General features: G+C 41.1%; 1 protein-coding gene across 13 annotated transcripts in view; it reads left to right on the forward strand.

Moving 5' to 3' along the window:
- MAGI2 (membrane associated guanylate kinase, WW and PDZ domain containing 2) overlaps positions 1-21,312 on the forward strand; it is a 1,476,658-nt gene that overhangs the window by 1,310,460 nt on the left and 144,886 nt on the right. For all 13 annotated transcript variants that reach the window (XM_030825454.1, XM_030825458.1, XM_030825457.1 and 10 more), the window contains 3 exons: positions 2,296-2,387; positions 12,232-12,424; positions 20,078-20,326. In XM_030825454.1, coding sequence (XP_030681314.1) covers positions 2,296-2,387; positions 12,232-12,424; positions 20,078-20,326 — 534 coding nt within the window. The remainder of the gene's footprint in view (positions 1-2,295; positions 2,388-12,231; positions 12,425-20,077; positions 20,327-21,312) is intronic.

The following is a 21,312-nucleotide window of genomic DNA, read 5'->3' on the forward strand; positions in this document are numbered from 1 at the left end:
GTCATAATTTCAGCATTTCTTTAGGGGAGAAGTTTTACGTAGCAAATAAGATGGATCACACAATAAAGGTCTTATAAAGCTCCTTGTGCAATATGGATGGGTGCTGAAGTCACTGGAAGAACAATTTCCCACTTAGCATATTCAGTGATGATGCAAAAGTGAGAATACAGGAGATGAAAAGTTCCAGTTAAACATATGCTGGCTCTATCATTTTAAGTGTCACAAATACAGCACCTTCTATTTGTATTTTTAATGTGTATGTGGTCTAGAGTTCCTTCAAGCTTAAAGTGACTTACAGAAGAGATTGCCATGAGCAGTTGTATTATCCTCAACTTGTAGAAGTTTGAACAGTGATTGAGCAATATCTGTCATCTCCGATCTCCCCTTGTCTTTCTCCTTCCCTTGGGAGGAGTACAGCTACCTGCTATGATTTTGTAGAGCTCTACTCCATCTGCCTCCAGACTCCCAAAGCCTTAGCACACACCCCAATATGTGATTTCATATATGATATATAGACGTCAGAAGAAACTGAGTTCAAAAGCCAATTGTGTCTCATAGAGTGTAAGGCAAAATTTTCATCTTTCCTCTGCCACCACCTCTATTTAATAGGAATGGAATTTTTTAAGTTCTCCCATCTTTAAAATATGACTGATTATACAATTTCTAAAGGATGTGGAGGTCTAACTGGTTATTCTTCTTGCAGAGTTTCATATTATTCATTGAATGGAAAAGGTCTTGGTCATGTGTGCATTTGGTCATAAAAGGGTATGAATGCTCATTGAATCTTGTACAATGCATACAAACATATGTACTTAAGTGCCTGATTCATCTTTATTTAAAAGAGCACCAGACAAATAATTGGCATTTGCCCACATCTCAGAAGTGAATGATGCCTTTCATATATCCCTGGGAATAGCCCAGGTTGTTGGGCACCAAGGCAAGCCTGTATAATTGTGCTTTGTACACTGGATCACTCCAGCAGTCCCACCTACTGCAGAGCCTGGAAAATAGTTGCCTGGCCAGCATTCAATGAGCCTCTCTCTACAACGAGTGCTACTGTATAATCATGTGGCTCAGACATGGATTTTTGTCCCATGAGAATTCTCTGAAATGTCATCTTAATTTCTACAACTATACTGTTTAAGCAAGGGGAATTTTACTTAATACCTGCTTCTATCAGTTCTAATACCTCCTTTAAACCATTCAGGTCCAGAAATCACTAAACATTTCTTAAGCAAGAGACAGCATAATAAATAGTTCTTTAAATTGCTGATCATCTGCTGGCACCCCAGCAGTGGGCATGAAAATATGCGCAGCTTGGTCACAACTGAAGTATTTCCCCCTGAGGAAGGTGCCAAGGGGCAAGGGGACAGGCTAAGCATAAACCAGATTCTACTTAAAAAGTCAAAATCTTTTTATATTTAATAGTTTTAGTTTCTTCTAAGGCTGAAAAAATGACATTCAGGAGAGTTTTTCAGCTTATTTTGAAATACAACTCTGTTCTTTCAGCTGACTTCAGAAAAGTACCTTCTATTTATCTTGAGTACTCTCATGAAGTCAAAAGTCAGTCTATGGCTTGCACATTCTAAAATGTTTCGGTGATAAAAGTCCACCTTAGACCCAGATGAATTTCTACCTGTAAGTTATAAAAACCCTAAAGGAGTTCATCGGAAAATAAATGCTTCTTGAACCTCAATACAAGAAAGTTTAAATTCTGTATCTTCTAATTTTTGCAATTTTAAAAGAGACAACTTCTATTGGGCATACGTTTATACCCTACACACACACACAGACACACACACACACACACACACACTCCTAAACTGGATGCATCATGTCATAAACAGATACTAATAAATTACCAGGCAGTGCTTTACTGGACAGTTCCAGGGTTTTGCCATCTGTTCTCTCTTACTTGCGTAATAATTGTTCTAATCAGAGTAAACATCCTTAAAGTGACAGTCAAGCTTCTTGAAGGCAATCCGAATGCTCTCAGGAAAATCAAGAATTATAAAGGCATCAATTTTTTTACTCAGAAAATTCATGTACTCTTTCTGCTTCTGGTAATACCCCAGTAGTGCCCTTGGCTGGTCACTATTATTCCAGAGACTACTTAAATTTGGAATACCTACTTTTTTGCTGCCATATTTTTTGTATCCTCTATGGTTTCCATTGACCCTAACAGCACTCTCATTAATCACATCCACAAAATTAATTTATCATTGGTATGTTCAGTTCCTCAGGGGCTGGGAAAGAGGCAGGATTCATTACTCAATGGGATCTCCTTTATGCCAGGTCCAGATTATAAGGAATTGGATGTTCACCTTCGGAGGATGGAGTCTGGATTTGGCTTCAGAATCCTCGGGGGAGATGAGCCTGGACAGCCTGTGAGTTGAATCTTCTTTATTTCCATGCTTGGGGCTGTATTGTATGAGTAAACACCAGGGAAAATAGTGTTTAGTGTGATATCTAAAAGGAAATGTTTTAGGACTCTCATAAAGAAGTTTAAGCTTTGGGTTTTTTTTTTTTTCCTTGCTATTTTCTTTAAAAAGATCTCACGACATGCAGTTATCCCCATGACAAATATCTCATTAGAAATCACATTCAGTAGGGACATTGCTCTTTTTTAGAATCGATTGAATTCCTCTTGAGTATTTTTGTTATCTAATTGCACTGAACCCCTGGTATCTTTGGGTAACAGTTTATGAGTAGAGGTAACACCCAACTGGGAACAGCAGAATTATGTATGTTTTTAACCAAAACAGCAAAGGAGATAAAACACAGGGATAAACAGAAATAAAATCAAGCTCAGCACTGCAGAATCTCAGCCAGATTTGAATTAAGGGATTACCAGAAGGTGTTCATAAAGTCAACTTCAGTTGGCAAAATATATATTGGGAAATTTAGAAGGGCTTTGTAGAACACTTTGTGTGTGTGTGTGTGTGTGTGTGTGTGTATTCGGAGTGAAACATAAAATACTAGTAGTCACTAATACACAGAAAACACAGCAAGGCTAGATTTATGAGCATATGTTAAAATATAAGCTATAAAACACTCATTGTAAAAGATGTGTCTTAAATGGTACCCAATGTGACTAAGTTAGGTCCACGAAAGTTTTGAATAAGTGCAGGGCCTGAGCAGTGCAGTCAGCTCTCTACATCCCATCTGGCTCTGGCACCTGAACTCCATCCTAGCTCACGCAAGGGAGTTAAATTTTAAGCCTCAGCTTTCTCATCTGCAAGATGGGGATAACAGTAGTGCTCCATTGTAGAGTAGCTTTGAGAATTAAAGGAGATTTTATATATATATATATATATATATATATATATATAGGTCTTGGCATTATGTCTGGATCATATTAAGTGCTGAATAAATGTTTATCATTATCAATTTTGTTTCTCTTGTTACTAGATTCTCCCAGGAAATATACCATATATATATATGGTTTTTAAATATACTATATGTACTATAAATATTATATATATGTGGTTTTCTTGAAACAAAGTCTTGCCCTGTCACCCAGGCTGGAGTGCAGTAGTGCGATCACAGCTCACTGCAGTCTCAACTTCCTGAATTCAATCAATCCTCCCGCCTCAGCCTCCTGCGTAGCTGGGACTACAGGCATGTGCCACCACGCCCGGCCCCAGAAAATAAAATTTAAAATAAAAATAAAACCTGGGCAGAAATCTTCATGAGAAAAAAGTTAATCTAATAAATGAAAGGAATCTGAAACAGTTAAAATTGTCTCAGAGTAAAGTAGATTGCCTGGGTGAAGAGTGGGCTCCTTCCCGCAAGAGGTATTCAAGCAAGCAATGGGAACCTAGCAGGAACCCCGAGGCGCTTCCTCGCCCTGCGGGAGGAGTTGAACTAGACGATTGATGAGGTCCTTTTCTACAGAAAACCCCAGGAGGCTGAGCTTGTACTCCAAGGATGAGGGCTCTCCAGGAAAAAAGACTTATTTCCGAATTCCTGGGGATGAAATTTGGCAACAGTCAACCAGAACGTCACTAACTTCCCAGCTGCCAAAGAAGACGTGAAGGTGCTTTTGCCAAGGAGGATTGGCCAGATTTTTCTTAGTGCTTTGAGAGGAGGGAAAATGCTGAGGTAAAATACAGGGCTCAAGTAACTTCAGATTTAAATTTATTCAGAGACTAAATTAAGAATCTCATGTCACAAGGAAAAGGAACTCTTGGCTGTGTTTTACTCCCATTCACAGCTTTGTTTACTCTCCCCCATCTCCGATTCTGAGATTACCAGGGATCCTAGGTGACCGAGTCAGCCCTCCATCCTCCCTACCCTCTATAACTCACCTTGTTTTATAATAGAGAGAACTGAAAACATTCTCAAGTCCCCTCATATCTGTAAGCATTTAACGCACTGATTTATGCTACAGAACCTCCTGACCTCCACAGGATATTTATACAGCTTGGCTTCCTTCAGGATTGTTCATGTGTCGCCTGTTTTGTTTAATGAGCAGGATTTTAAATTTCTCCTAAGCAAGGACTTTGTCTTACCCTTTTTTTCCAACATGAGTGCTCCATAATTGAAAAATGTGTCATTATCCAGAGTGAGCCAAACTCGAGGTTAAGGTCACAGTCTTCAGACTGCCACCTCTACCCAAGACTCCTGGCATCAGCTGAAAAAAGTTTGCCAAATGTCAGAGTCTAAGGGAACAGTCTCCACAGACCACCCCAACTTTAAACACTAGCTCTGAATCTGGGGGCCCCACCATGTAGAAGGTTCGCCGTGCACTGGTTGCCAACTTATCTGCGTCTATTGAGACAGAACACCCACCCACACACCAGGCTACATGAAGTGGATTTATCACTTACAGGGAGGCAGCAAGTGACAGTAGAAGCCAAGGATTCATGAAGAGCAAGTTCCCCAAGGCTCACCACTCACACTTGCACCTCAGCTGAGGGGCCCCAAAAAGCAGCCTACTGTGGGTTTTCTACCCTGGAGAAGTATGTCACACTGGACTCAAGCACTGAAGGACATCCTGTTTCTAGGGGGGACTGGAACAGAATGCAGGCTGTTCCAGCTAGCCCCTCTTTATCTCGAGATGTTGTGTTCCTAGCACTTTCTATAGTTATTCTTGAGAACTACAAGAGAGAAAGGGGAAAAAATTGGGTGAGTCCGAGGCCAACCAGAGAACTGTCCTGTGCTCACAGCTTTCCTCAGGTCCAATAATTCACTAGAACAACTCAGAACTCAAGAAAGTGCTGTACTTATGATTATGGTTTGATTGTAGTGAAAGGATAAAAATTAGAACCAGCCAAAAGAAGAGGTGCACAGGATAAAGTCTGGAAGGGTTCCAAATGTGACACTTCCGTCACCCTTAGGGACTTGTTATCCTCCAGCATTCATGCAGAGAGGATTGCCAGCCAGGGATGCTCACCCAGGCTTTGGTGTTCAGGGTTTTTATCCCAGTGTTTTGTTACATGGGCATGACTGACTGAACCATTGCCCACAAGGATGACCTCAATCTTGAGCCCCCTTTCTTCCCCAGAGGCCAGGCTGATATCATGTGGCTCAAAGGCACAACCCTCTAATTACATTGCTGGTCTTTCGGGTATGGTCAGCCCCTACCCTAAGATTATTGGTGTGGCTGGCCCCATCCTGAGTCATCTCCTTAGCATAAACCATCAGGTATGGTCAAAGGGGCTCACCATGAATGACAAAGACACTCCTAATTCCAAGGGTTTCAAGGTTACCTTTCAGGAACCAGGGAGAATGGCCAGACTTCACTTTGGGCTGAGATCAAATTATTTATGCAAAGCCATGTGCTTAAAAGATACCAAATGAATGAAACAAAATGAAACCATGCTCAAAATAAAATACAACTTTAAGGCAATTTTTGTATCATTCTGTGGGACACTGAGCACTAGCTGAAACAATTATAGGGCATTTAAGGGTAAACCCATCTAGAATCCATTGCACTTATACTAACATAATACTTCAAACTTACCAACCTAAGGGGTTTCCACCAGAAAGATGAGCTCTCTGTTTGTTCTGGAATACACTGACTCACATGCTCTTTTTTTCCCCCTTTTACTAATCTCTGAGCTCCTCGAAGTCAAGGACTGTAATTTAATGGTGTTTATGTCTTCCAAGCCTAGCCTGGTACAGTAAATATTTATTAAATGGAATTGAAGAGAGTATTTTTTCCACCAAGTCAAAACTGTCACCTGAGCTTCTCAGAACAAGTAAGGATCTGGAGTTTATATTTTCTGAGGCCTCTAAATTCTACAGGCTCTGTAGAATTAAAGTGGCCTAGTCCCAGAAACAGAGAGAGCGTCCTGGCGGCCCTACAGCATGTTTTGTTTAGTTCGCCCAGTATTTTACAATTGTTGAGCACCAATTAACTTCACCTTTTGAAAAATCGATTTTCATCTTCTCTTGAAAATTAAATTTAGCAACATTGAGCTTGCCTTTCTCCATGACAACCACTGGCTGGAACTAAGCAATGGTCCCTTTTAGACTGAGCCTGGCTGCAGTTCCCAAAACTCCTGTATGCCTGTGTTACTCTTTAAAGCTACTGTCTTTGGGATTCCCATCCCAGTATCCATCCCAGAGGACTGAATTAAAAGACATTGGAAAGATGAATATTTTATGCCAATGGAGCCTTCAACCAGGGCCAGATATTTACAAAATCTAACCTAAGCACTGAAAAGATTATCAGGTCCTTTCTCCCATTAATAAATACAAATAACATTAAACTATAAAATAAATAGAAGGCAAAGAGACAAAGTTTCTAATTCTTTCTATGATACTTACTTTAACAGAGTCTTTACAAAATGAAATTCTGAATTTATTGGACCTCTTGGCTCATGGTTTTACTGCTTTGGGGGGAAGCCAGCACCCTATTCTGTAGATATTATCTTCAACTGCTCCCCTCCTCCTCCAAAAGCAGAAGGGATTGCATGACCAAGTCACAGGGAGGGAATAGTCTTGGCTGGCTCAAGAGGAGAGTGGCCTTGCTGGACTTTGCCTGGCACAGAAGCAATAGAATTGTTACCAGAATGGAAGATGTACTGTTCAAAATGAAGCTCAGATGTGTGAATGCAGCCATGATCACCACCCAGCCTCAGGACATTTTTCTGCCTGCTTTGTACACAAGGTCCCAGGTTCCTATCACTTCTGACTATTGGCTTTGCATTCCTGAATCCTTTCTCCCCTCCAGTGGGCAGGCATCAAGTATTTATGATAAGCCTCCTCAGATTACATGGATTGCTGGTTATCCTATTGTGTTTACTTAGATTTATTCTGGTTTATTCCTTCATTTGAATGATTTAAGACATACTCATGCTGCAAGTTACAATTTTGACATTTAAGCCATAAAGTAGCAGCCTAAGTCTCTCCAAAACAAACAAAGCCAAAAAATTAGTCCTGAAAACCAGGATATTGAATCTCAGAATGACCCTGTCCGGGACAGTGAAACTGTAAAGATCTCCCATAAGCCTTTCCTTCTAGCTTTTCCACATTCTAAGTCCAGAGATAACAAACAAAATATGCTAGCCTCATTTAGTTGCTGGTGAGCTACAAAGGGAGAGGCGCGTAAGGTGATTTGGTCCCAACTAAAGGAGGTCTCATAAGTACATCAAATGGGTTTCTGCCTCCATATATACGAAATGGTATTGACATCCCAGGGTGCACATTAAACACAACAGCACGGCTTTCAGCAAATAATGAACAGCAGGACTCCTGCTCAGACAAAGCATATGGGCATTTTTCCTGCAAGAGGAAATACTTTTCACAGTTAAATAGCAATAGAAACAGAAAGAAGTGAAAAGTTGCCAGAAAGGAACAAAAATGGGATTTCCAGCTGTGAGCTGAGGAGATGGAAAGGCATCAAGAGGGAGAGATCTGGAAAACACTGCATTGGAGAAAAGCCATTCAAAGACAGACAATGACAGACCTGGTCTTTGTCACAGGAGTCTGGTGTGCACTGGTTGGAGGAGTTTCAGAAGGAAAGAGCCTGAAATCTGCTTGCCACAGTGGGAAGTTGTCCCAGGCTACAGATACTACAGAGCAGATACTACTGGGCTTAGGCTAACATTGGGCAGTGCAGGAAAGAATTAAAGCGATCAAAAGGCCTGGAAAGGTGGTTTTGGGTTTGTTTGTGTCTTACTTGTTGTTTTTTTTTTTCTTTTTAGTGTGAGTTTTTCCCCTGACTTACTGGGATCGCAGCCACTTGAATGTGAATTGCTGTTATTTCACATCAAATGTTCTGTTTTGTTCTGTGCCCTCACAGCGAGAGATAAAGTAGAATTGTTTTGTTTCTTTGGGGTTTTAGAGAAGGCAATTGAAAAAATAGGGCCACAGATCAGTTGTTCATGGAGAAGTTCTTTCTTGCTCTGTTTTGCCACAAAGCTCTTCCTTCAGGGCCAAAGCAATGGGGATCGGGAAAAAAAAAAAAAAAACCTCTTCCAAGAGGGCAGAGAAGAGAAAACTGAATAGTGGAACCGAAGGGTCAGCTGAGGCTGAAGAGTCCCCCTGGGCTAGAGGGAAGTAATGAATGGGGCAAGGCTAGAGTTGGCTGGAAGGCTCACTGGCCAGTGGGCCAGGGGTCAGCAAGACTAAAAGGGTGTGACCTGGTAAGTAAGGGATCCTGATCCTAGCACCAGTGATAAGGGGAATAGGTGTCTTAGCAGAACTAGAAAGCGGCTACTGTGATGGGTCAGGGAGCTCAGGTCTTATGCTCAGCCAACTTGGGACATGATGAATGAGACCACAGATCCTGTGGCTATTGGGAAGTGAGAAGAATCAGAGCCTTGCCATCAAAGGGTGATTGATCTGTGGACCAGCAGCATTCAACTCCTGGGAGCTTGTTAAACCTGCAGAATCTCAGGCCCCTCCCAGGCCTGCAGCATCAGACTCTCATGGGGTGGGTCCAGAACTGTTTTAATAAGCTTACCCAGTGATTCCTATGCATCCAAAAGTTTGAGAACTACTGACTTAAAGGGTCAGATATCCTGAGGCATGTTCGCAACAGCTTAAGCGAACATGAGAATGTATGCACTGGGAAACCAATATGAGTTACAGTGCAAGATAGAATCATAGATTATCCAGTCCCTACGGTGGCAAAGGGGAAATAATAGAATGTGTCAAGTATACAAATCATATTGGAAGTAAATGAAAAAAAGTTGTTTTTTTTCTTGGAATAGAGAGATATATCGAGCTATCTCTGTGTCAGCAGTGAAATATAATGCACAAAGGTGCCAAATGCCAAAGGCTAAGGAGCACAGCGGCAGGAGAGCTGGAAGCAGTGATGGTGCAAGTGGTCAGCCTCCGCCCAGCAAAGGCTGCAGCTCCTGATGGATGGAGCAAATGTAACTGTACAATACTGCTAATGGGCAAGCACCACTAGCACCCACACAGCGCACCATGCTCGGCTCAATTCAACTTTATTTAACAGTATGGCAACCTTTTTTTGAAATACAGCTAAGGATACATTATATAATGTAACTATATAATAATATATACATATAATAATTATGTAATACTATATAATTTATACTTGTGTTATAGTGAATATGCTATTTATTAGATATTCAATTGAAGGGGTAATTGAATATACTGCCTATTTAGAAATAAATATATAAGAGGCCTACTCTAACCAACTGTAGCACTGCCTTGACCACATGACTGACACCAATCTCCACCACTGTATTTTTTCCATAGTACATCCTTTCTGGCATCCTATATAATTTACACATTTATTATATTTATGATTGTCTGACCACTAGAATGGAAGCTCTATAGAGGAGTGATTTTTGTTTATTGTTCACTGATGAATTTCTAGCACCTAAAAGTATCCTGGGCTCAATGAATATTTGTCGAATAAATGAATTAATGAGGGGAGTACTTCATATCACAGCAATATGGTAGAAAAGCAGATCTTTTACTGGGCTCTTTTTTTCAATAAATGATATTAAACTGCTGGCACACACTGTAATGTTAAGAGTATCTGTAAATGTTGCTGTATATCTTGCTGTTCTCCTACAGCAAGAGAGGAATTTTCTGATATGAAATTTCATCTTTACTATTTTTGTATAGGGCCCAGTAGCAGCTGTGGCTCTCTCAGTTGTAACCACTATTTTGTGTTTTACTTTCATCAGTTAGAATCAGAGCTATACCTTAAAATTGATTATTAGCCAGCCAAGAAGTTCACAAGCCATTTTTTTTCTCTATTACTAGCTGTAAACTCTCTCACTAAAGTGTATAGGAAAGCTAAAGGTTGAAGCATTTTCTTTAGGCCAAACCAACTAAATGTACCTTTTCATGGGACAGTGGAGAAACATTTATTTTAACTGGCTTTTGCACAAAGCACTTACCAAATCTTTGAAGTGCTCCATAGTGGGTTAAGCCTTTTGAAGAATAGATTGGAACATCTTTATAAAGAAACTCATAAATTCAGGTTGGCATGACAAGAAGGGAAAGTGGAGAATGTCAGAGCATACCCAACTTCTGGACTGCAGTGAATGGTTACAGTGAGTTGCAGGGAAAGAACTGCACTGTGCAGCCAGTCTAAGGCAGGAGATGTCAGGCCTGTCCTGTGACAGCAATCATGAATCATTTGTCAGAACACTTAATATTCCACACAGAAGCAAATCTATTTCTCACCCTACCTCACTCCCCAGGAATAAGGGGAAAGCAGAAGTAGTGTGGGAAATTTTCATTCCTATGTAGAAAGAGAGCTATTCCATGGACTAAGTCTGTGACGCCCTTCAGACTATAACTTTGCACATATCTGAGAAGTCCTGGGCGTTCAGATCTGGCTATCATGTTAACAGGCCACACTGAGCAGTGAGACTCAGTGCAAAGGAATGGTTCTGCTGCCAAGCCTGAAGACATGCAAGCCCGAAGGTCATGATGGTGCAACTCTGCAAATTAGCTGGAATTCACAGATAGGGGATTTGAAAGAAATTATTATGCCTGAAGGAAATCAATCTGGAAGCAAGGGATTTAGAATAAAACGTAGCCTCTGTAGTATCATCAGGCTAATGGTAACCACTGCCATCAGCTGCTGTGTGGCTAAGCCACTGGCAAAAGAAAAGGGGGACCTATTGGTCATGAGTTTGAAAAATTGTTTATAGGTTAAACAGCAAAATTAAAATACTTAATACTATTTTCTTTCCTCTGAGAAAGAAAAAAGCCCTGCTAATGGACACTAAACTGAGTGCCTCTAATGGGATATGGGAAACCTTATGTGTTGCCATTCATCACAGTCCCTGGTTCAGGGAATTATAAAAATAACCACATTTCCCAGATGGGTACCTTCTCACTTCCTGGCACAGTAGCCACCTAAATAGCGGAAGCACTTCAGGGAACAGGCAGAACTGGGAATGTCCTTTGCATAGAGGACAGTGCTCTGAGGAGGTATTCAAAAGAATAGGGCAAAAATCTGGAGAAGGTTTAAGATTTTTCTGAGTAAGTCAACTGGCCAGAAAAAGCCAACTATGAGTTTGCTTTGTTTTGTTTTATTTTCTCCTTATCCTCCAGCTTTTCAAAGCAAAGAAAAAGAAAACTTTCAATCTTTGTCAGAATTTAACAATGTACAACAGCTAGTTTCCCCTTGACTCTTTTTGATCCCTCGTTAAGTGCCATGAAAAAAGTTAAATGCTTCACATGAGTTATTTCATCCAATTCTCCCAATAACTCCATGAAATAGGTCTGATTATTATTTTTCTTATTTTGCAAGTGAAGAAACTGAGGCACACAGAGTTTAAGAAGCTTTACCCAAGACCACACAAATGTGAAACGGAGCCAGAATTCAATCCTCACATTGTTTCAGCCTAGTAGCATCAGATTATTTGGGATTAGAATTTTCCTTAAGGGTATTCATCATTTATGATGAGCCAGAAAGCAGGTGTCCCCAAAACTTCATGGCAGTCAGCAGCATGTTCAAAATATTTATCCCTAGCACTGAACAACTTGAAAGAATTGAAAGGGCATCTTTCCAACATCTCATTTTTTACTTTACAAGTTCATGCTTATATTTGAGGGCAAGGGATGGAACATGAGAATCAAATCTTCCACAAGTTATATAACTGTATATCAAAAGGAAAAAGATGGCGTGAACCCGGGAGGCAGAGCTTGCAGTGAGCCGAGACTGGGCCACTACTCCAGCCTGGGTGACAGAGCGAGACTCCATCTCAAAAAAAAAAAAAGAAAAGGAAAAAGAAGGTTTGAAATGTGAATGTCCTTTCCTTCTCACTGCTTCTCTAGATTCTGATTGGAGCCGTCATTGCCATGGGCTCAGCCGACAGAGATGGCCGCCTTCACCCAGGAGACGAGCTTGTGTATGTTGATGGGATTCCAGTAGCCGGCAAAACCCACCGCTATGTCATCGACCTCATGCACCATGCAGCCCGCAATGGGCAGGTCAACCTCACTGTGAGAAGAAAGGTGCTATGTGGAGGTATGTACCTGGAGCCTGCTGCAGCAATCGAGGGTTAGGTGGCAAGATGCTTTTATGAGACACAGTAAGGCCCCGTGAAACAAAATTTTAAATCCATTTCTATATTATATGAGGAACGAAACAACCTAGATATTCCAAAAGTAATGATGATTTTGAAAGTGCTGATTTTCGCCCCACTGGACAAAAATCCAGTCTTTGAGGCCTGTATTTTAAGTGTATTCATTAAAAATTTCTAGAATAGCCTGGGGCTAATTTAAGGTATGTACGCTCTCTGCTTTCTGGTAGTTGCTAGTTCTAAGAAGAACATGATAGTAACGGAAAATATGCCATTTGAAAATGTGTTTGCAAACCAAGAGCCATAGCATTTTGATGCCATCATGAGGCAACCAGGATGGAAAATTAGCTTTCATTGTACAGCTTGATAAAAGGTAACAATAAAGCTATTGCTCCTGATATAGAAAAAATACAGCTGTACCTTGCTCCAAGAAAACACAATTCATATGGTTCCAAATTTATGTAACAGATAAATTGGAAATAATTATTCCCTTTACAACCATTTTCTCAGCTTCATAAAGGAATCCACCAAAGACATACTTTTCAAAGTCAGCCCTTGTATTTATAATATGATTCCACTTATCTCTCTTTACCATATCAACCCTACAAAAAATTATTTATATTTTTAAGTAATATGTCAGTTACAAGCATCACAGTTTTTTTAGAATCTGAGCATTCAATAACATTGGGATTGTATTATCTCCCCTCAAAACCACCCAGCCTTTGTTCTGCGAATCACAGGGGCAGCAGCTCCAATAATGCTCGGCTGTCACCTTCTGCCCCAGCGGCCCACTGGCTTCTCTGCTTGACCCCTTGATAGCCCTCATACAGAATCATCAATACTAGAAGTAGGAAGGACCTTAGCTATGTGAGCTGCCTCTTGTTACAGATGAGGAAACTGAGGCTCAGAAGTTTGATAGCTTGCCCAGCAGTCCACAGTGAGTCTGTGACAATGCAGAGAGGGACTCTTCTCTCTAGGGCCAGTGCTTATTTCTTTATGTTACTTTGTCCCCTACCCCATTCAACCACAATCCTCTCCCCTAGAGAATTAGAAGATGTTAGGCCAGAACTTAGCAAATGTCACTCCCTAATACAGGGAGTCTTCCCATATGTGCTGTTATACCAGTTGCGTTCTAGAAGAGGACCACAGGCTAATGACATGCTGTGAATGACTAGTAGAGAGGATAAGGCTTATTCGTGTGACGAAAAATCCTTTTCTCTCTAAGTCCCCCTAGAAACTAGACCATGAGCAAGGGCGGTCATTTAAAAGGGCAAGTCAAAAGAATTGTTAGCCCTCACCAGTAGAGACTGCTATATATCTTATATCTTATAGAGGTTTTGCTAAGAGGTGCCATTTGTCTTCAGAAATTCATGGCATGTCACTTGACCCAAAGAAGTAAAGCATCTTAAATTGTGCCTTATCCTTGGGCTAGATGCCAGGAGGAAGACAGTGCTTGCTTCGTTAACATTTAACTGTCTCTCTCCCTGCGGAGTAATTTTTAGTAAAAAGTTTGCTGTGCTGTATGTTCTATAACCTAAAGATAAATTAAAAAGATACCTGATTTACAAGGAAATATACCACAAAGTGCAAAACCAATGCACCAACATAATTTCATGCTCCCCTTGTCACCAGCTGATAATTGCAAATTAAATTTTCTTTTAATCAACCCGAACTGTTGAAGTGTGTACCAAATGCTGCAAAAATGTATTCCTGCAATTTGTGGATCATGTGACTTCCGTAAAGATGCTCTTTGCTGCAGCTCTTACCAACTTTACTCAGTTAGGCTTTTGAGTGCATTTCAAGTGCATTTAATTTTTGAAAATGTTATGCTGCAGATTGCTCGTTCACACCAGGAGAGTTTCCAAGTTTATTCAGCCCACTCTTCCTTGAAAGCTTCATCAGCATTGAAAATATTAAGTTCAGCAAAGGATACTTTGATAGCAAAGTAATGCCTTGAAATAGGATGGAAAAGATTTAAAAAACAGGCGTGGAAAGGTGACCTTTCTTCATAGCTGCCATTTCTTCAAAGTGAGAAGGGACAACTACAAATGCATATGACAATGGAGATGCCTTTTCAAGGACTGGTGTTGTCATTGTCGTTTTGTTATTATTATGCTTTCCTAAGCAAAGGCAGTGGGAGGTGCAAGCCTGGCTTAGGAGTGGATGGTTCCAAGCTGAGGGGAAGTGAGCAATTAGCTAAGGAAGCGATAGGAGCAGGAAGAGGAGCAGCATCACCGCCTCCTTGCACAGAGGAGCAGTGCTGTGGGAAAAGGGCTAGGAAGAAGCAAGGTCATAGGGATGACACACTTCTGCCTTCTCCTTGCCTCAGCTTATACAAATGCCCGCCCCACCTCAGAAGACAGAGGGCACTGGCTTCTTAACTGATGTTCAAGAAAGAGAACACATTCATTATGAGAGATACAGAAAGGTTAGTTACACTGAGCAAAAACTAAGATAACACAAAAACTTGCCCCAAATATTAAGTTATTTTTAAATGTACATACTAAGGATAGAAAGGCAAAAAAAAAAAAAATTTTTTTTGGAGTAAAGGTCTCACTCTGTCACCCAGGCTGGAGTGCAGTGATACAATCACGGCTCACTGCAGCCTCAACCTCCCAGGCTCAAGTGATCCTTCTGCCTCAGTGATCCATGCCTGGCCTAGAAAGCCAGAATTTTCAATCAGAAGATAAACTAGATTATCAAAAGTCAGAAGTTGTTGAGTAAAGGAAGAAGCTATCAAGTAGTGCTTCCAATTTTTCTTTTATTCATTTATTTTTATTTTATTGTTTCAGCAGGCAACTATGGATAATAAATTGCCTCCAGTTTTATTTACCAAATAGTCATAGCACACACTTTCACCTTGCATTAGTTTTGAGAGAAGATGCCTTATCCATGCCTCCAGCTCCAGTATTTGGTTGTTTTTTTACCCAAGGATATTAGAAGAGAGGCTTTAATTATTATACTGAAAAGCATAAATATTTATATGTTTAGCAGATCAGCTTTGAGACATTCAACCTAATGGCACATTATTTTGGATGCACACCATGTCTCTGAGGAATTTCCTAAAGTGTAAATCTAGAATTGATGTGAAAGAACATTTTATGACTTCATAAAAACACGTTAGAGTCGGTCTTAAAGCTATCAGCATCTTTTCTCTAACACCTAAGGGAAAGTCTAATTCTTGGCCTAATGCCAAGAAAGGGGAGGTTGTCTTGGCAGATGGGTGAAAAGTTTAGCCAGTATTGAAGGTGCCAGTACATTCCCTGATCCTGGTGACTACACTTTTTGCCAATTCTAAATGCATTCCCTTGTTGTTTGTCTGCAACCATGTCACCCATTTAAATAAGCTGTCTGCCTTGATGAGTATAAACTGGGAATGTCTGCACAAATGCCTGTAGGCAGGCCAGCCCCTCACATTTTCAGGGCCACCGCCTGTAGGCTGCTCCTGCCCCATGAGGACCATGAGGGACCTGGTACACATGCATGTGGACATCACAGCCCACATGACCAAGCTCTGTCCATACATATATCCCATTGCCTCAGCCATGCTTCAAGGCAAAATATGCCTGTCTGTAATGCTGTCATCCTTCCAGAGACAGTCCTGAGAAGAGACCCAGGCACACCCTGGAAGCAGGCAAGGTCTATATGGTTACAGAATTCTAGAGTCCTGGTATGTAGCATATGGTCTAGAAGAGAAACCAAGGGTCCAGTTGAACAAGTTCCTTCAGTGCTGAGAATTCCTCACTATGTGAATAAATGAGTAAATGAGGCATTTGCAAGAGGTCCTGGGGAGTGGGCAGGACTGTGGTGACCTGCAAACCCCATACCCAGTTGAAGGAGCAGCCATCACCGAGCTCCAGCTGACTGGTGCCAAATATGTCAAGAGAAACCGGAAATCGGTATTTCTATAAAATCTCCCTATTTACAAACATTGGCAATTTTTTTTTTTTTGAGATGGAGTCTTGCTCTGTTGCCCAGGCTGAAGTGCAGTGGCGCGATCTCAGCTCACTGCAAGCTCCGCCTCCCGGGTTCCCACCATTCTCCTGCCCCAGCCTCCCAAGTAGCTGGGACTACAGGCGCCCACCACCACGCCCAGCTAATTTTTTTGTATTTTTAGTAGAGACAGAGTTTCACCATGTTAGCCAGGATGGTCTCCATCTCCTGACCTCATGATCCGCCCGCCTCGTCCTCCCAAAGGGAAATTAGTTTTAACAATTATCGAATGAAGTACAGGCCAGCACTGTGCAGACCAGGAACAGCCCTTGGCCAATAGTTAAATGTCCTGGTCTACACCATCTCACCTGGCAGGCATTGTCAATGACTCCCACATTCCCAGTGGGAGACCCTCTCTTAGCACAGTGATGAGTTCCACTGTGACGGGTGGAGATGAAACAGCTTACCCTAAAAACTAATTATTTAGGTGGGGCACAGTGGCTCATGCCTGTAATCCCAGCACTTTGGGAGGCCAAGGCAGGCAGATCACAAGGTCAGGAGATCGAGACCATCCTGGCTAATACAGTGAAACCCTGTCTCTACTAAAAATACAAAACAAATTAGCCAGGTGTGGTGGCGGTCACCTGTAGTCTCAGCTACTCGGGAGGCTGAGGCAGGAGAATGGCATGAATCTGGGCAGAGCTTGCAGTGAGCCGAGATCACGCCATTGCACTCCAGCCTGGGCGACAGAGTGAGACTCCGTCTCAAAACAAACAAAAAAAAACAAACCAAAACTAATTATTTGACTTGATACTAAGTGACTGAATTCTATGCAGCCACTTGTGTATGAGCTAGATGAATGAGTCAGGGATCCTAGAAATTAGTGAATTTTCTTTAAAAAAATTATATAATACATGATATTTAGTCACTTTAGGATGTTTTACTATATTATTATAAAACAAGGCTGTTAATGCCCTACAGTAGGAAAGACTGTTGGAAAGAAAACAGTCTCACTTGGGTCCAGAGCCAGATGAGTAGAAAAATGATGTGGGGTCAATCCCTGAAAGACAATCATGTGACCAGTTTTCAAGTGTCGAGGGCCCAGAACAAGCCCAGGAAGACCTTCGAAGTCTTCTTAACTTCCTGATTTTAAATATGCTCATTTGGCTAAAGATAAAGAACTTTGTTCTGGAAGTTGAAAGAGAAGTCCAAAGGCAATAGAAAAGTATCCTATTAATGTATATGACTCTTTCACTTACCCAGGGAATCCTCACATTGACTTAGTTGATGATTTTCTCTCTCTCCAGAACCTGTAACATTGCCACTCCCAGCCTTTTACTGCAAAGACAGATAATTCTTTCTTTTTTTGTTTGTTTGTTTGTTTTTTTGTTTGTTTTTTTTTTTTGAGACAGAGTCTCGCTCTGTCGCCCAGACTGGAGTGCAGTGGCACAATCTCGGCTCACTGCAAGCTCCACCTCCCGGGTTCACACCATTCTCCTGCCTCAGCCTCCTGAGTAGCTGGGACTACAGGCGCCTGCCACGGTGCCCAGCTAATTTTTTTTATTATTATTAATTTTTATTTTTAGTAGAGATGGGGTTTCACCATGGTCTCGATCTCCTGACCTCGTGATCCACCCGCCTTGGCCTCCCAAAGTGCTGGGATTACAGGCGTGAGCCACCGCGCTTCTTCTTTCTTGCCGACTTACTGACAACCACAGCTCTCAACCTCCTAAAATATGACAGCCAGAAAATGAGATCTCTCTTGTCACTGCCTATGACATTTAGTTACTGATTTGGTCCAATAACTCGAGGAGATTTTCAATTTAATGTAGCAGCATAATAATTGTTTGTTTTTCTTCTCCCTGACTATCCTTAATCACTTTATTTCCAACTCGTACAAGGACTGATAAAGGACATGTGATGCACCAAGACAATAACAACTTGTCTTTGGATGATGTGTTCCAGCAGGGAGGCTACATTTTACAAGCGAAGCTTTAAATACCATTTGAACAGAAAGAAAGGCTTTGACATTGACATTCTGTTCTCTTATGACCTAAGTACATTTCTTACAAAAAGCACCCATTTTTTCTTTTATTTAAACGTGATTAATTAGATCTTAAAGAAAAATCAAATTTACCAAATAATAACCGGCAACAGCCTGGGTCTCATTCATTCTGTAATTACAAACAAGAAATTAGTACATTTTGGTTAGGCCATTTTTAAAATCTAAGTATATAAACAAATGCAGCTTCTTTTTTTTTTTTTTTTAGGTATCAATGTAACAAAACATCTCTTGCAGTCTTTGTTTTTTCTCCCTGACTTTTTCATTTCAAAATGGAATTGCAGCTTGTAAGGTTAAGAGCCTTTATTGGAACTTTTGATAATTATTTTTAACTTGCCATATGTGACACCTTCCAGAGTTCTACGTAGGATACTATATATACCTAGGGACCCAAAATGGAATAATTAGTGGTGATTATTTTCCATCTTATTATTCCTCTGTTACATAAACATCTTTTGAGTACACTAATCAAATTTTAAGATGGGAATGAAAGCAGCCCTATTTCTAATTACATTATTCTAGGTGCCTGCTTCGGTTCTTTTCATCAGAGTGCCAATACCTAGGTATTAAATTAAAATGACAAAATTCTTTCTGGATGACAGATAAACTTTCATTTCAAAAACTAGTTTCTTCTGGCTGCCAACGTTCTATCATTTCTCCATGGAAATATGCTGGCTTTTTCTCATGAAAGTATTAGTTTGGTTTATCTGGTTGATAATAGGGCGTATTTTATATTAAGATGGACTGTAAAAATGGAAAAGACCTTCAACAGCTCCTTAGAGGTTCAAACTTCATAATTTCAGAGCCTGAAATTAGATTTGATCCTAGAGTGAGCAAGCTATTTTTTTAACGAAAATCTCAACTTATTTGTTTATTCTTTTAAGCCACTTCATTGTGATATGGCTGATATACAAAAAGCTGTGCAAACTACTTTTAAGAAGAATATTTTCCACATACATGAAGTAAATCAATACTTCTAGGCTAGCAGAATATTATAAAATAGAATATAGCTCTTTAGAAAAATGCATGATAGTTAACTTTACATGGATGGCCCCTGTGCCGTTAGCCTTCCTTATAATACATCTACAGCAGCATTTCTCAAAGTGTAGCCTTGAAACTTGATGCAGATTCTTGTGCCCAGACCTACTGAAAAAACATTCTGTGGGTGGCCCGTGAAGATGTACTTATTTTTACAATTTATTTAAGTGATTCTTATGCACCATATCATTTAAGATTCTACTTGTTTTATGACCATCTCCAGTAAATTATTCTTATGCAAAGAAGAACCTCAATATCTAAAACTAGGCATTGTCCCAGGGGTTTGTAGTCCTCATGAGAGGAAGATATAAATCAGTAACAGCACAGAGGAGGCTGATGAGGGGTTTCACCTGTGTTTGCTATGAAAACTAGAACTGAGCAAGACCTTGGGAGCTCCACACCTAGGTCTGTAGCTTTTCAAATGCTCTGCAAATCTGGGAGAAAGAGAAGCAATTCAACCAGTCTTGTAACAATACCACCGTCTACAACAGTGCCTAGTACATAGGAAGCATTCATTGAGACCCTTGTCGAGTAATTGATTACCTGTGTGTGGTATATTTTGCAGGGGAGCCCTGCCCAGAGAACGGGAGAAGTCCAGGCTCTGTATCCACCCACCACAGCTCTCCACGCAGTGACTACGCAACCTACACCAACAGCAACCACGCTGCCCCCAGTAGCAACGCCTCTCCCCCTGAAGGCTTCGCCTCCCACAGCCTGCAGACCAGTGATGTGGTCATTCACCGCAAAGAGAACGAGGGTTTCGGCTTTGTCATCATCAGCTCCCTGAACAGGCCTGAGTCTGGATCCACTATAAGTAAGTGCCCACATTTGCCTGCATTTGAATAAGGGGTCTTGTTTTGATTTGTTCCAGTGATACAGATACTGGACAAGTATATCAGAAGACTGTTGCGGACGTACTGTATAGCCTGAAAGCCACAGGCTGTGGGCACAAATAAAGCATCCATACCACTGTCTAGCAGAATGTTGCTGACCTCTGGCTCAAGAAGAAGGCAAGAACACAAGTAATGCCCTCAACTCCCCCACCCCTATAAAAGCTCTTCATTCATTGGTAAATTAGGAAGAAAGGAAAACAGAGTGATGTGGTAATGTTGCCATGAAAGGAGGGGTGCTTCTTTTTATGGGTTGGTCAGGGAATGTTCTGTAAGTAACTTGATTGAGAACTGTTCAACAGAATGGAACCAGACACGCAAAGGATCTGCAGAAAAAAAATCAGTCCAGGCAGAAGGCTTAAGGTGGAAAGGAGCTTGGCATCCAAGAAATATAGAGAAGCCCAGTGCAGCTGTAGTACGGGGAGCAAGGGAGAGTGGCAGGAGGCAGACAGTGCTGGCTTCATGTGCTGTTGGTAGGAAGTCTCAACTGTAGTCTAAGTCCATGGGAACCATTGCAGGGTTTTAAGCAGTGGACTGAAATCTGACTTATATTTGTAAAAGATGAGTCTAAATGCTTGTGGAAATTGAAACCAGAAGGTTGGGGGTGGGGGAGAAAGAAAGGTTGGAAGCATGAGACATAGAAGGCCATTTAAACTTCCCTGTGGGTTCAGAGACACTGGTGCCTTTGTAACTGCCCAATGGCTTCACCTTGCCCGCTGCCTAACAGAGCCAATTTATCAAGATGGGAATTGCAATGGAGAAAGAGTAATTTACGCAGAGCCGGCTGTGCGGGGAGACAGAGTTTTATTATTACTCAAATCAGTCTCCCCGAGCATTCAGGGATCAGAGTTTTTAAAGATAATTTGGTGGGTAGGGGCTTGGGAAATGGGGACTGCTGATGTGGTTGGGT

This window comes from Nomascus leucogenys, chromosome 13, assembly GCF_006542625.1.
Source record: "Nomascus leucogenys isolate Asia chromosome 13, Asia_NLE_v1, whole genome shotgun sequence".
Classification (NCBI taxonomy): Eukaryota; Metazoa; Chordata; class Mammalia; order Primates; family Hylobatidae; genus Nomascus; species Nomascus leucogenys.